General features: G+C 39.5%; 1 protein-coding gene across 1 annotated transcript in view; it reads left to right on the forward strand.

Moving 5' to 3' along the window:
* itfg1 (integrin alpha FG-GAP repeat containing 1) overlaps positions 1-12,164 on the forward strand; it is a 158,421-nt gene that overhangs the window by 81,731 nt on the left and 64,526 nt on the right. The window contains exon 11 of the mRNA XM_030726183.1: positions 10,832-10,982. Within this exon, the coding sequence (XP_030582043.1) occupies positions 10,832-10,982 (151 nt within the window). The remainder of the gene's footprint in view (positions 1-10,831; positions 10,983-12,164) is intronic.

Consider the following 12,164-nt stretch of genomic DNA (forward strand, 5'->3'; position numbering starts at 1 on the left):
CAACAATGAGGAAGGATAAGCCTTGGAGAGATGTGGCAAATCTGCAAGACACACACACACACGCACGCACATTTATGTGTGGACCTCTTCAGGCTATAGGTCAGTGAGTGTCTGACAGTAATAGAATAATGTAGTTAACCTCTGCTTGAGGTTGTTCCCTACTACAGTCACAAAATGCCTTATTGCCTTATCTCTTCTGTCTCACTCTGTGCAATAAACAAGTATTTTATAACAGATGAAAAAGTTCCCCTCAAGTGTCTCACTCCCAGTGTCCTAACTTCTGTTTTGGATGATTTTTTTTTTTTTAATTTAAATAAATGATACACACATAATGTAAACAAGCACATGAAGCACAATTTATCTTGTTTCTACATGAAAAGAATCAGATAAAAAGACTGTTGTCTTTTTTTTTAATTATAAAATGTAACTACCGTCAGATTACAGTATTAATGGCTTTCAGTTACCTTTCTTTATGTTAAAAATAATTGCCTACTTCTGGTATTAATACCAGATATTTACCAAGCGTACCAAGACCGTGTGAAAGTGTTGACAACTCTACACTCCAGTTACTTGAACTAACTTTAGCTTCACGGGCCGTCAGCGAGAGGTGCTTCACAGCCCTGAATCCTTCACATTCAGAGCTTTTAAACAATGTAAAAGACTTTTAACTGCCAGATTCCAAATACAATCTGGTAGCCATTTATTGATTACACTGTTTAAATTATCTGCAATTACATGCCCAGATATTACGTGTAGTAGTTTTGTCTTTAGTGAAGTCTTTTAGTTTAGTTTCTCTTTATCCGTTAACTTAAAGAGAACAAAGGTAAATCGAATCCTGAGCTGGTGTGACCACCCTTTAAAACCCCACCAATGCTGGTGAACTTGCACACAGTTTTTCAGCTTTTCAGGTACTTGACACGCAGTTTATCCCTAACAGAAATTGGCAGAGTTATTCTCTAGATTCGGGTTATCACAGTTTCTTCTGGCCAGAGCACTTTTTGTTGAAGGTGGTTCTTGATGACTAACAGTATGCTTGGGGTCACTGTCATGGTGCAAAATGAGTTTCTGACTCCCAAATGCTCAGAAGGACTTCCTGTACTTCTGAGCATCTGAGTCTCTTAATTCTGACAAAATCCCCAACTAAGTTTGCTGAAATAAAGCCCCAAACTTGCCAGGAATCACTCTCATGCTTCAGCATTGCCTGCAGACACTCTGCCTTGTAGACACCTCAGCATACAAACCGTCTTCTGTGAGGGCAGATGTTTCGGATTTTGACTTGTCAGTTCAAAGCACCTGCTGCCATTTTTCACACCCCAGTTCTTTTTTTTTCTGTGCATTTCTATGTTGTGAGTTTTCTTGCACAGAGAGAGAGGGAGAAGAGGCTTTTTGGGTGCAAGTCTTTCATTAAGACCGCTTCTGACAGCCTTCTGTGAGTTGTTGATGGGCGTGTCAGGATCTTTCATCCCTTCATTTTAGGCCCTCAGTCTTGCTGGTTTCTTTGTGCTTCTGTAGAAAAGCTTTTAACCACACATCAAGAAACACCTGTCTGCAAAATTTTTGGAGCGACTTCTGTTGCCAAGCTAATGTATATTCAACAGTGAGAGATAAATGATTGTTTCTGAAAATGACAGAATCGCTTTTTCAAACAAAAACGATTTCAGTCGAATGATTCTCCCTCTGCAGCGTCATCTTTTCATTTACTTTAATTATCATGAGCCAAACTCACAACCATTGGTTAATCTGGACTTGTTTTTCTTGATGACCTATTAAAAAAATTAATAAATACATTTTGACTTGTAGTTACGTGGATCCACATCATCTTCCTGAAAACTAATCATAAGCAATTGTAGCGCACTTAGAATAAAACCAATGTTTGTTTTATGAGTACTTTGTTGCATCAGTAAGCATGGCCAAATGAAATTTTACTTCATAATAAATCTTCATTAGTATCCCTATAAAGGGCTGCAGTTAATTGAAAGTAATGTAATTCCAGCATCTGTGCTGAATTTAGCTGTAATATGATACACTCAGAGTCAAAGTTCAGGTCAGTACAGCACCACGCGCATAAAGCAGAGCAGCAATTAATCCTTTGCTTATATAAACCTCGCTGCTCTTCACCTTGTTGATGCCTTGATGAGCTCCATCATATTAGGTTCTACTGTTGCTGTCTGTGTATATGCGTGTGTGTGTGTGTGTGTGTGTTTCTGTCTCTCTGTGTTTCTGTCTATCAGTATGCACCACAACTAAGCAGCTGCCAAGAGCTTAGCAGGCTGTTGCTAGGCAATGCCATTTAAAATCCATCTTACGCTGTATGTTGGGAGCAGGGTAGCTGTATTTGTCTCTCAGTTTTTGTTGCTAATACCAGAGTGGAAACTGGAGTAGCATGAGACTTTTGGCTTGTTAGTCCTGCGCAATATTTCCTTTCCTAAGTGCTGCTTTGTTGGCGGGAGGCTGGGTGGACCTTAAATGACATCCTAAACAAAGAACATTAGGCAGCTTTCTTGGAAGCTGCTAAGTAATGGCATAATGATTGAGGATGTTTGCCATTTGACGATTAGTGTTAAAAATTGTCACTGTGCCACATGCTAGTTTGGCTTATTGTGTCTTATCACAGCACAGTGATGTTACTGCTATTTTCTGTCAGTTGAAATAAGGCAGGGGGGGTAATGAGGCTGTTTCCAGATCCTTCATTTGATGGGGCGACATGGAGTAAAATCCTCTGCTGTGCAATTCTTCATTATGTTTTTTTTTCCATATTTTTGTTTAGTATTTGTTTGTAAAGTTTATGTGTAATCTGATTTGTGTTTGGCTGTACTTAGCCTTATACAGCAAATCAGGAAACTAGTAACTTAATACCTCAGAAGTGCTTTTTTAATGTCATTATGTCAGCATACGATAATGTAGATTTTATTACCTTCTATCTTAGGTAGCGTGCCACAGCTAAGGCTGAGAGGAAAGTCACTAGTTTCAAAGATATTTTTAAGTCCAGTAATTAGTTCCATGTAATGTTTACTTGCTCTTATTGTATTTTAACTTTTATTTTGGGTACAGAATTCCAGTGAATAAAAGCCGGTGTTTAGGCTAGTGTTCAGGGATCGCAGTGGCACCATACATCCATCTCCACACAAATTCAATTAAGCTGCTCTGACCTATCTCAAGTGTGCTTCCCCCTCACCCTGTGACAGCTGGGGTAAGCTCCAGCCCCCCCCCCGTAACCCTGAAATGGATAAGCACAAGAGGATGCATGGATGGATGAATAGATGGAATTCATCTACCTATCTGTTCAGTATTATTCAAGTCCTTATTGTTTTTGCTTTGCAGATTTTGATTTGCTTTTCTAATGAAAATTTTGTTTGACGGATTGTGAACGAGTCAATTTGTCGGTTGCTGTTTGACAGCCTTGTGAAGGAAAAGCCAAGTAAGGGGGGGGTTCAGAAGAAAGCTGACTTTGTAAAACCACAGTGTGAGGACAAAGATGCAGCCTGAGACAGACAGTGAGGATGAAAGAGTGACTGACAGCAGGCGGACCATGTAGAGGAGTGACACTACCAAAGGATGTACTTTGACTTTGATTGTGTCGTCATGAGTCACTGCCTGTGTTCATCACCGCAGTGGCTAGCAGAATGAGAAACCACAGCCCCTCGGGGCCTTGACAACATATCGCTGTCACGCTGTCGCTTCATCTACGTGGACCTGCCCACTCATTCCCTTCACTCACCTTTTGTCCGTGTCGCTTTCATTTCTTCTGCTGCTGTCAGTCTTTCGCTCACTCTTAGTGTCAACCACTCAATAAACTGGTGAATTGTTGCATCTGAGTCATTAAAACTGGGGATTCCCACAGTGATTGTATCATCAGGGTTATTTTCTCTTAACTTTAGAACACTTCCTTCAGAGTATTATATAACTGTTCTCAAAGGCTGCAGAGGACTCTGCTAGTACCAGTACTACCAGTCCACATTAAAACTTCTCTGTGAAGACTTTTTTTAACTGGATTATCTGCAGACTGTATGGTTAAACGTCTCTGTGCTTAGTCATCTAAAATCTGTTAGTAGAAAACACCTTAGTCCATTGGAGTTTTCTCCTGCAGTTTGGTTAGGTTTACTCAAAAGACGATATGTTCTGGATTAGGCACAAAGACTACTTGAGCAGGGTGTGAATTTAGAGGCTGATTGTAGGATGTCAGAGTGAATGAGAGACTGTTTAAATCATGAACAGTACAAGCGAAAAGTAGCTTAAACAATTTTTTTTTTTAATGACTTGATTATTTGATTCCCAAGTGAATAAAATGGTGAGAAACCAGGCTAAATGGTACATTTTTATAATTTTTTATAATCAGACAAAAATCATTGTTGAGGTATTGGCCGTTCTAAATAAATAGGTAAATCAAGAGAGAGAAAGTTTTTGAAGTAAATAGGCAAGAGAATTAATAAAGTCACTGTTGTAGGTTCAAGAAAAATTTCAAATACAACCACAAACACTGTTAAAATGCCTCGTAGCCATATGTCAGTCCTTGGAGTTGTGATGGTGCCGAGCAAAAAGGAAAAAATGTGGAACAAATGTGTATGTTTGGGTGGACTGAGGTGGAGGGAGGAGCAGATGAGATAAAATGACCAAGAGAAGGAAAAAAAGAGATGTGAGGAAGAAGTTGGCCAGGTTAGCTTAGTCATTCAGCTTGAGGGAGTAGATGGATGGAGGAAAGGGGCAAAAGTGGAGAGGTAACAGTGGCGCCTCTGAGCTTTTGAGATGGAGGGAAAGAAGGGTCATTGGTGTGATCAGCTGGGCAGCCTCTTGCCAGCTCAACGCCCCTCTGGAGGCCAATTAGAGAGGAGGTGGATAGCGCTAGAAATAATGTAAGACTCCCCACAAGCACACATACGGACACAAGAAAATATAGAGCGGCACTGGGTTCATACAATAATTGAAGCCCCCAAGCACACCACCTCAGACACACACATGCTTATTAGTGTAGATACAGGATGAATGTGCTCATGGGGTAATTATAAAATGTAAAGTCTTGTCATACATTTAATATCATATTTCAGTTAAATGTGAGTTTGCCTTTTTAGTTTTAACTTTTTTATTAATATAATTCCTTAAATATGAAGAAGCTGTGATCAATATTACATTATTACATATTAGGTAGCACAGTGGCTCAAATGTTACCATACAGGATGAGGGATTTGTTACTGGGCAGGGCGTGTGTGGTGTTTGCATTTATTTCCTGGTTAAATGAAAGTTGAAGAAATTAACTGACTTCACTCATTGTTACATAATTATTGACAGAATAATTTTTTGCCATAAAATATGAATGTAGAGATTTTGCCCCTGTTACTTAGTAATCTCATAGAAACTAACCTCACTTCATTTTTTTAAGCTTAAAATTGTTACATTACAATTATAATAGTAACACTAGCAGCCATCCATTTTCTGCTGCTTATCCAAGTCTGAGTCATGGGGGCAGCAGTCTTAGCAGAGAAGCCCAGACCTCCCTCTTCCCTGCCAGTTCCTCCAGCTCATCACTGGAAGATACCGAGGCGTTCCCAAACTGTGAGATATAATCTCTTCAGCTTGTTCACACAGGACTAGTTTGCCTGGGGAGGCCCTAACAGGAGCAAATGCCCCTGACACCATAGCTCCTGGGATTGCTGGGTCACTTAAGCCCCTTCACCACAATTCACTTCAGTTTTATTTATATAGCATCAAATCACGACAGTCATCTCAAGGTGCTTTATATTGTAAGGTAAAGACCCTACAATAATTAGAGAGAAACTAACCATCAAAACAGCCCCCTGTGGGCAAGCACTTGGCTACAAGGGGAAGAAAAAAAAAACCTAAGTATAAAGTTAGAACTGCCTACAATAAGGTGGCGGTTCGCAAAAGAGATTTATACTGCGTTCCATTTGCCTTGGAAGTTGGATGTCAGAGGTAGTAGTGATGTCACTCCTGAGTTAAGCGAATTCTGGTGTTTAAAAAAAAAGTGAGGAGAAAAAAACGGATTTGTTTTGCTCCTTAGAAAAGTAGAGCCATTCATGCATCACTAGCAGCGCAGCACAGAGCCTGTTTTTTTGCACTTAAAAACGCAGCTGCAGCACGTTCATGGATAGAACCTGGTCAATGCTCTGCGTATGGCTGACCCAGCCTGTCACAACCAGTCACTACTGCTTATGTGCATCCTGGGGTTCCTGGGCTGCTCCAATTTTCCGAGTTGGAAGTCTGACTTGAGGGGACGTTCCAGTTGAAAATTCCGACTGGGAATTTGGAAATTCTGACTTCTGAGTTTAAATGGAAGGGACGAAAAGATTTACATTACATTAATTATATGAAATCGTATATCATATTGGCATGGAGTTGGCTGCCACTTAAAACATTTGTGTTAATGCCGTATATCCAAGTTAAACTTTGCTTTGAAAGAAATGTGGACAGGAAAGGCATATTTTAAGTGGATGATTGTTAACAAAAATAAATCATAATGCTATATTACTGAAAGAAATTTCTGCTTTTCACATACAAAATTAACACCAGTGTGTTGTTTGTTGAATTGTGGAGGCGCTTTCGATGATAATGATGTTTCAGAGCAGTCATGCATGTGTAAACATTAACAGTTCTCAGGTTTGCAGCTCCAGTGTCCTGCTGTAAACAGAATGTGAGGAACACTGTTGTGTGTGTATATACTGTGTGCGCATGTGTGTGTGAGTCTGTCTGATCCACATCATGACCTTGAGTTCATCCCCACCATAACCACCCCTGCAGTGCTGGAAAGAGTTTCTTTTGAAGTACAAAAATCTCAGAAAGGACACACACATATTGGCGAATAACAATCATATACCTTCTAAAGTTCAGCCTGAAACTTTGAAATGGTTACTTTTTTTTCTCCACACAAGCACTCACACAGATACTGTCCCTGAATTTCAACAAATTTATCTAGCTGGAGGTATGATTATCTGCTGGTGATGAGCCAATCAGTGCTCACCATTTACACTCTGTCCTGACCAGTAGGTGCTGTAGTTACAGGTCCTCAATGACAGTCGATCGTATTCTGGATGCTGTGCTGTTCACCTTAAGCCTAATGAGGAGGGAGGACTAGTACAGACCTGGTATTCATGGGTTACACAGAATGACCTTTAACCAAACCTCCTGCTAGTATATTTGTAATTACAGCCAAAGTCAGTTAATCCTGCAGAAGTCCCCTGCAGCCCCACCCTTCACCTCCACCCCCCACCCCCCCACCCCCCCCCCCCCCCCACACACACACACACAAAGATGTATCTATTCTGAAACACCAGCATGCCATCTCAGCTGACACCATTTTAATGCTTGGGCCTGAACCATTCCATGCCAGCTATAGGAATTAAATTCCTGCTTTTCCCTGCTCCTTCAGGTGTTTTAAATACAGATGCTTGTCTTTACTGAGTCCAGGAATTAACAACTACATGTACATTTAATACTCTCAGTTAACCAGAATCTTGCAGAGGAAACAAAATTTACATCAGACTCAGGCTGTCACAAAACTAAAAAAAACAAAAAACTTGGGCACTATATCAATGAATGGACTCATATTTTCCTGCAGAAATGCAGGAACCCACGAGAACTTTGGGGATTAATTATAATCTGGATTTAAGTTGAGATCATATCATGGTCAACTGTAACACTTTGGGAACAACAGATATGGATCTGATCCAAATATAATCATATGAAAAAAGAAAGTTTTCACTGGACTTTCAAAAAGGTGAAAAATGAAATGCATCCTTTGATTCGCTGGTTTGTAGAACCACCTCAGTCACAGGACCACCAACTTAAAGTAATCATTTTTAAGAACCAGTACAGCATTTCAGTGAGGTTGAGGTCTAGGCTTTGACTGGGCAGTATCTTGATTTTTTTTTTTTTTTTGGCAGTCATTCTGTTATACATTTGCTTTTGCACTTGGAATCATTGTCCTGTTCCATAATCCCAATTTGAGCCAAGATAGATGGCCTCATATTTGAGTTTAGAATACTTTAGTATACAGAGGAGTTCATGGTTGACTCAATGACTACAAGGTCCTCAGGTCCTGTGGCTATAAAACAAGCCCAAATCAACTGAATCAAGTTAATTTGTTAGGACGTCCACTCCTGGGAAGAATGGCAGCTCACATTAGCATCTCAAATGTTTTCTACTTATGAATCATCTTTCTCACTATAGAATGATAGACTTCACATAGCAATAATTGCTTCCCTAGAATAATTGCTGTCGTGTGAAACGTCCTTTTTCACATGACTGTATTACTTATTGTTTTATTTCACCATATAAAATAAACTGTTCTGCAAGTGCAGTGTATTATTTGAATGCATTATGAGTGTCCCATATGCAAGTATTAGCAGTTAACAATTCTGATCACTGTAGTTCAGTAATGCCATGTATATTTGACTTTTCTTTGCAGTTATACTTATTACAATTAACATTTTTTTAAAAATATTACTTTTCAATCCATTTCAAGCAAGTCCAAAAGTGCGTGTTTTTTCACAGTTTCATTGAACTTTCCCGTTTCCGTGCAGCACTTCAAATGTTATAGATAAAAATTTGAATAAAATGGTTTTAATGAAAATGCAGCACTGATGCATATGGGGTTGATGCACGTACAAGGTCTTATCAGACAGTCCAGCGCTGCCATAATTTAGCAAAACTGTGACGTATGTCTGCTGCTGATTACAGGAGTTTGTGTTCTTTGTGAAAATCAAAATGGCCATTACATACTTTAATGTTAAAAAGACAGTGATAATAATACAACATTAACTAGGTTCATTGGCGTTCTCTAACTCTTGGTTCCACAGGCTCCAATTTTCCTATCGCCTTGCTAACAGCATTGAAGAGGCTTCCAAGCACATTTCAAGTACCAATTTGACCACCAGGATTCCACCGGTTGAAGCTTGCTGTTGTGTAACATCACCATTTGTCAGTTATGTGGGGCAACCAGAATGTACTGTGGTGCCATAATGTACTACTGTAAGTGCACTGTGCACACAGAGCCAGTGCTTTAAATAGTGCATGCTGTACTTCATAATGATTTTTTTTTTTTTTTGTTCCCGTCTCTTCCTCCCTTTGTGGATGACACAATTATAACTTGCGCTGTCACATTGTGTGGTAGGGGCATGTAAAGACAGGAAAATGCACTACAAGAATGCATCCTAAGCAAAGTCAAACACAATTTTGAGAAGGATAAGATAATCGTATTGACACTTCTGCATCGATCAAGGTTTTATCGCAGACAACTCTCTATACATTGGAGTATTTTTATCTCTGCTGCTCACCCTTTTCTCGAAGCATGAGAATGGAATCTCTTCCTGCTGCTGAGAAGATCACAAAGTCTTTGTAAAAAATGTCCCTGAGGAAACGTGTCCCAGCTTGTGGTCTGCCTTCCATTCCCCAGAGGCTCACACTGATATGGTTTTGTGGAGATTGGCGATTGAGCAGGGTGGAGAAGGTTTACAATTCTGATTGAGAGTTTTCACGATTATTCTATTTTTAAACGAGCATTTTTTTTTTTAAAGCCCACCACTCCCACAGAGATCTAAGAGCAGGTACAGAGAGCTTTCTCCAATGACAGGAAGACACATGGATAAAGAGCGAATTCAGTCTCTCCAGTGAATTAAAGGAAGATGTGATGAAGTCTGTGCACATACAGAGATGGAGGAAAAATTAGGAGAAAGTGGCTGGCTTTTATTTCAGCTCAAGTATATTAATCACTATTTGTTTGCATTTGTAAAAGTGTGGATACAGAGGCAGATGATAAATTGAAGGAAATGCCAATAAAACATATCTTACAAGTCCACAGGAACAGTTTCAGTACACGTTGGTATCAATTCTACAAGTATTTGTAACTCTGATGTAGGAATGAATGGGGCACCGTTCCTCCAAAAGATGTGAAGATGATGATGATGGAGGTCATTTTGTGACGTGTCTGAAATCTCCCATCGGTGCTCATTTCAGTTAAGATCTGGCCACTTTAAAAGTCACAGCGTCAGAGTCACATCATTTCACGCTCATCAAACAATTCAGTGACCATTTTTTCCTGTGCAGATGGGGGCCCATCAAATGTTTCATCATGGGATAAAAGTGATCAAAATGAGGGGAAATTAGCTGGGTCCATGAGTATTTTATGCATATTTCTCCTCTGAATATTGAGTATTATGTATAAATCTGACTGTAAATCCTAAACAGGTAGTGCCATACTTTTGTTAAACCTCGTGAATTAAAGCTGGAGGTCTGCACTGTGGTGATGTACAGAGGCAAAATTACCCTTCTGTATATAAAGTATTATATGCAACCATGTAAGGTGTCCTGTATGTTCAATCAAGCAGAAAATTATTAAAGGTTTAAAAAAAAAGCACAAAATTTCCTTGGGGCACCAGCCCGAGGCAACTTTCATCATTTATTGTGAAAAGAGAAAATTCACCCTATATTAATATGTTGTAGCATTTTAATTTGTAATCACTGCCAAGTGCAGGTTCAGTGAAGGCATTGCCTTTTTTTGGAGCCACATTACATGAAAATATTACAGGTGCATCAAGTCAAAATTATGAAATTTATTTTAAGGGCAGCTGCTAATTTTCTAGTTGAAATCTGTTTGCAGTGAATTATAACAAATGTCATGTGGATGTAAAAAGCAGAGTAGCAGGTAACTCAGTGGTTGAAAGCATCAAACTTCCAGCTCAGACGCTTCACTGATGACCGCTGATGACATGAACGTTTCTTGCATTTGCCATCAGACAGTATTAGAGCTCCCTGTCGCCATCGAAATGCAAACGATAAAATGCTCTTACTGTCTTTGTTTTCTTCCTTTCTCCCCGTCTCCCAGTGACCAGCAGGCCTTCCTGTTGGAGAACGTGCCCTGTAACCTCGACACCTGCAGCAGCGTTGGACGAATGTTCCACATCCACTGGGACCAGTCAGATTTGGGAGCCATTCAAAATGCCGTTATGGCAACTTTCTTTGACATCTATGAAGATGTGAGTAGTTGATGTTCTGCTGATTTTCAGTTCTGACTGTATTATTTCATGAGCAACATTCTCTGTACCCTTTCTTACCCTTTTTTAAAAATTATTCTTTCTGTTTAGCCTCATTTTTCTCAGCCACAAAAGGTCTTGATCCACAGCCAGCTGATCTGTTTCTGAAGACACGAGTGCCCTGAGTTCATGCTAACCTTATTAGCTTATATTTATTATAAGTAGACATGAAAAGCTATTTGCAGGATATTTAATAATTAAACCTTGTTATTTTATGTTGAGACATTAACAATACAGACCTTCCCATATTTGTTTTTATGAAAACGTAATTGTATTAACTGCTGTTTCCATCATAAATGGTATTGAAAAATAATATAACAGGACTAATGTCCTGAGCATGAATAAACGATTCCCACTGCAATATTAGATTTGCATTTTGATGATAAAGGAAGCTTCGTCCACCTCAGTGTAAGTACATGTAGTGCTTCTGGAGCTTTTTAAGCTTTGGCTACACTTTATCAGTTTAGGAACCGACACCAAGTGAACGTTGAGTAAATTTTTATATTAGATTAAATTAGAAAGTAGATTAGTTAGAACCACTGATCTCTGTTGGGTTGTGGAAGTCTACGCATTAGGTAGTCTGGTCCTTTCCGACATAATAGTGGCAGGCAGCACTTTTCTCCTTTATAAACACAGAGCTACGTGAGAATTTGATCGGATGAGAGCCTCGACCAAACAATCAACCAGCTGACCCTGAGAGTACAGCATCCGCAGCATCTGTCTCTCCTCTGAATCTTCCACTTCTGTCCCGTTCTGTTAGATCTGACAGTAAACTGTGAAAATTCCTACTTAAAGAACTGATGGGGCCAAATGGAGCAGAGAAATGAATGAATACCAGTGAGCAAACAAACTAGAATATCTGCAATACAGAAAAGTGGATTATGTGTAAAGCTTTTTTGACACAGACATTAACAGAATTGTTTACATTAATGGGTTTGCTTTCACATTTGGAGGCAATGTTCTAGATTTAGATTGAGAACAGGAGAATATTGGGTTCACTGCTTCATTGTTGTTAGTAAAACATTTAGCAGCACACTGAGTAGCTTGTGCATGAGCCTACTTTATTCCTTTTTGTGAGCTGTTGGATTCGTGTGTGTGTCTGTGTGCACGCTCTCTGTAGCTTTT

The sequence above is a fragment of the Archocentrus centrarchus genome, chromosome 3, assembly GCF_007364275.1.
Source record: "Archocentrus centrarchus isolate MPI-CPG fArcCen1 chromosome 3, fArcCen1, whole genome shotgun sequence".
NCBI classification, from domain to species: Eukaryota; Metazoa; Chordata; class Actinopteri; order Cichliformes; family Cichlidae; genus Archocentrus; species Archocentrus centrarchus.